Raw genomic sequence first — 3,563 nt, 5'->3', positions numbered from 1 at the left:
GAAATACTCTCTACCTTGAAGAGGTGTTATAAAGATGAAATAAAATGTTTTAAAGTATCTACCTGACATATAAAAGACTCCTTTTTTTCTTTTCCATGGTAATATTTCATCGGGAACAGATTCGTTTTTATTATTTTTATCCTCTGTTTTAATTTTTTTATAGTTGTTTGGCCCTTGGGGAACACATTGGAGCTATTGAGGGTTTCAAGCAGCAAGTGCCATAATCTGATTTTCATTTTAAAAAGATCATTTGAACAGCTTTGTAGAGAATGGTGAGGAGTATAGAAGGGTAAGGATGGTAACAAAAAAGCCAGTAAGAGGTTTTGGTGTCATCTAGATGAGAGATGATGGTGGTGTGGAGCAATGGAGAGGGAGGACATTGGGCAGGTTTGGAGTTTATTTTTGTGGAGGTAGAACCAAGACTTGATGATGGTTTGATGGGGGAGGAAATGTAGATGGTGGTGTCATTTACTGAAGTGACAAACTTAAGGGAGAAGCAAAGTTGAGTAGGTGGGTGGTGGTAGGCATTGAAAAAAATAATTTTGTTTGGACATGTTAAGAGTGGAAAGCACGTAGGTAGCTGTGTGTGGCCTTCTGGGGCTAAGGACCCAGCCAGCAGTGTCACGTTCATTTCTAGGCCTGCAGCACAGAAAGGCTGGGAGTCTTGCAGCTCCCCACTTCCAGATTGGGCTTGGAGTAGCTTTTGTCTGCTCTTCCTTTGAACCAGACTTAGGAGGTTTTGTTTGTTTGTTTGTTTGTTTGTTTGTTTGTTTTTAGCAGAGCGCTTCTCTTCAATCCATTTCTGAGAGGGCTTGTAGAAACTTCTACCAGAATTCAGATTCTACTCATATTATTTACTGCTGCCAGATTCCTCCCCCCCCTCACCCCCTTTTCCATTTAATGAGATTTAGGGAAAGGAGACATCCAGCATTTCCAAATATCCAAGATGGAAGTCATCAAACACATTGTGTATGATTGAAAGTACAATAATGCCCCTTATATGAGAGGAATGCAATTCCAAGACCCCTACTGGATGCCTGAAAACGTGGGTAGTACTGAACCCTATGTGTACTATATTTTTTCCTATACACACTTACCTTTTTACTTAAGGGAATCACTCTCTCTTTTGTATATCTGAATTGCTGGTATTAGTACTCTTGTGCTTTGGGGCCATTAGTAAGTAAAACAAAGGCTACCTGAACACTAGCACTGNCGTAGGTAGCTGTGTGTGGCCTTCTGGGGCTAAGGACCCAGCCAGCAGTGTCACGTTCATTTCTAGGCCTGCAGCACAGAAAGGCTGGGAGTCTTGCAGCTCCCCACTTCCAGATTGGGCTTGGAGTAGCTTTTGTCTGCTCTTCCTTTGAACCAGACTTAGGAGGTTTTGTTTGTTTGTTTGTTTGTTTGTTTGTTTGTTTTTAGCAGAGCGCTTCTCTTCAATCCATTTCTGAGAGGGCTTGTAGAAACTTCTACCAGAATTCAGATTCTACTCATATTATTTACTGCTGCCAGATTCCTCCCCCCCCTCACCCCCTTTTCCATTTAATGAGATTTAGGGAAAGGAGACATCCAGCATTTCCAAATATCCAAGATGGAAGTCATCAAACACATTGTGTATGATTGAAAGTACAATAATGCCCCTTATATGAGAGGAATGCAATTCCAAGACCCCTACTGGATGCCTGAAAACGTGGGTAGTACTGAACCCTATGTGTACTATATTTTTTCCTATACACACTTACCTTTTTACTTAAGGGAATCACTCTCTCTTTTGTATATCTGAATTGCTGGTATTAGTACTCTTGTGCTTTGGGGCCATTAGTAAGTAAAACAAAGGCTACCTGAACACTAGCACTGTGATACCATGACAGTCTGATAACTGAGATGGCTGCTAAGTGACTAATGGGCAGGTGGCGTGTACACGGCGTGGAAATTCTGGACAAAGGGATGATTCACATCCTGGGCGGGATTGAGTGGGATGGTGTGAGATTTCATCACACTACTCAGAATGGCACACAATTTAAAACTTATGATTTTTTTCTGGAATTTTCCGTTTAATACTTCTAGACTGCAGTTGATTGCAGGTAACTGAAACCATGGAAAGCAAAGTCGTGGATAAGAGGAAATTACTATATGAATACACTACAGAGAGCGATGATAAATATGCAAATGAATGATATACAATATGCTAAGAGATTATATTCTAACATAGTTTGTTATTTTTATTACCCTCAAATTTCCAGTTTTGCTGCAGACAAGAGAATGAAATTCACGATCCAATTTTCCTTGATAACTATCAAATTCAATTTGATAGCTATCAATTAGCTATTGCCTCTGTGAAGGGAGGAATATGCAAGGTATTTGGGGAGAGGTATTGGGCAGCCTCACAGGCTTCTGTGAAAAGTTAAAATTCTGCAGAGCTGGGTATTGAGTCCGTGTGTCCATCAGACGCATCTGTGTTGGAAATGTTTTATAATTAATACTTTGTTTTTCTTTAAACACATAAATAAAAACTAACTTAAAATTTTAAATGTGAGAGACAATGCCCTCCCTTCGTCCACTTCATCCTCATTAATCACCATGAAGAATGATCTATTAGGTTTTTCTCTCAGAAAACGTAATTACTTTGTAATGAAATGTTAATGCTATGTTCTATTCTTAAAGTCACTTGCTCCAATGATGAAGCTATGTCTTAATAGAGCTGCTAAATTTTCTTCTAAGTCATTCTTTTAATATTTTATATTTGTCAAATGAGCTGGTGATGATCTGGAGCTTCTTGTTTTCACAAACAGGACTATTTCAGCAAAGACTCATCATCAGGCTGTTAACTTCAATATCTTCGAAGGCATGGTGTGCCATGGGGTGCCCCTAGTGACCATTTCCAGAGGCAAAGTGGTGTATGAAGCTGGAGTTTTCAATGTCACAGCAGGAGATGGGAAGTATATTCCTCGCAAACCATTTGCTGAATATATTTACAAACGGATCAAACAGCGAGACCAGGTGAGTTGTGCCTAAGTGGCTGTTACCATGGGCTGGACTGTCACCTGCTCCTGGATGTTGTTGGTGGTGTTGTCACATACACCCAATTTAACATATTCCTGAGATGTCGTGATTAATATGAGAGGTTCCAGACGAATACCAGTTTTCGAAGAAAGAATCATTATTGCATTTTCCTTGCAGATTGGTGTCTATTCAGGGTTTCCTGATGGACTAAGTCAGGTTTTCCCAGCAAGTTCAGGGCCTCCGGGAGCCTTTGGCAATTGGGTTAGTCAGGGTCCTCCAAGAAGCAGACACTCAGATAGATAAAGGTGTGACATTTTTATTAAGAGAAACACCTGTGGGAGAAAATGAGAAGGAGCCAGGAAAGGCTGGCAGAGCCCTCAGATTGCAATCCAAGTCTAGCTCCAATGAAAGAGAGGAGAGAAAAAGGGGTGGAAGCATCCTAGACTGTCATATAGTCTAAGATAGGTTGAGCAAGGCCTTCAGGCAGCTGTTGAGCCAAGTCTCTTGCCAGTCATCTACATGGTGTGCTGTCACTGGCTTGGAGCAGCTGTGGGAGGCATGGC

At 40.9% G+C, this 3,563-nt stretch overlaps 1 protein-coding gene across 2 annotated transcripts in view; it reads left to right on the top strand.

Annotated features, from left to right (window-relative positions):
• Positions 1-3,563, top strand: part of DPYS (dihydropyrimidinase) — an 86,839-nt gene that overhangs the window by 72,284 nt on the left and 10,992 nt on the right. For both annotated transcript variants that reach the window (XM_019663970.1, XM_019663969.1), the window contains one exon: positions 2,790-2,997. In XM_019663970.1, coding sequence (XP_019519515.1) covers positions 2,790-2,997 — 208 coding nt within the window. The remainder of the gene's footprint in view (positions 1-2,789; positions 2,998-3,563) is intronic.

The sequence above is a fragment of the Hipposideros armiger genome, unplaced genomic scaffold, assembly GCF_001890085.2.
Source record: "Hipposideros armiger isolate ML-2016 unplaced genomic scaffold, ASM189008v1 scaffold_412, whole genome shotgun sequence".
Classification (NCBI taxonomy): Eukaryota; Metazoa; Chordata; class Mammalia; order Chiroptera; family Hipposideridae; genus Hipposideros; species Hipposideros armiger.
This window is presented reverse-complemented; position numbering and strand designations above follow the sequence as displayed.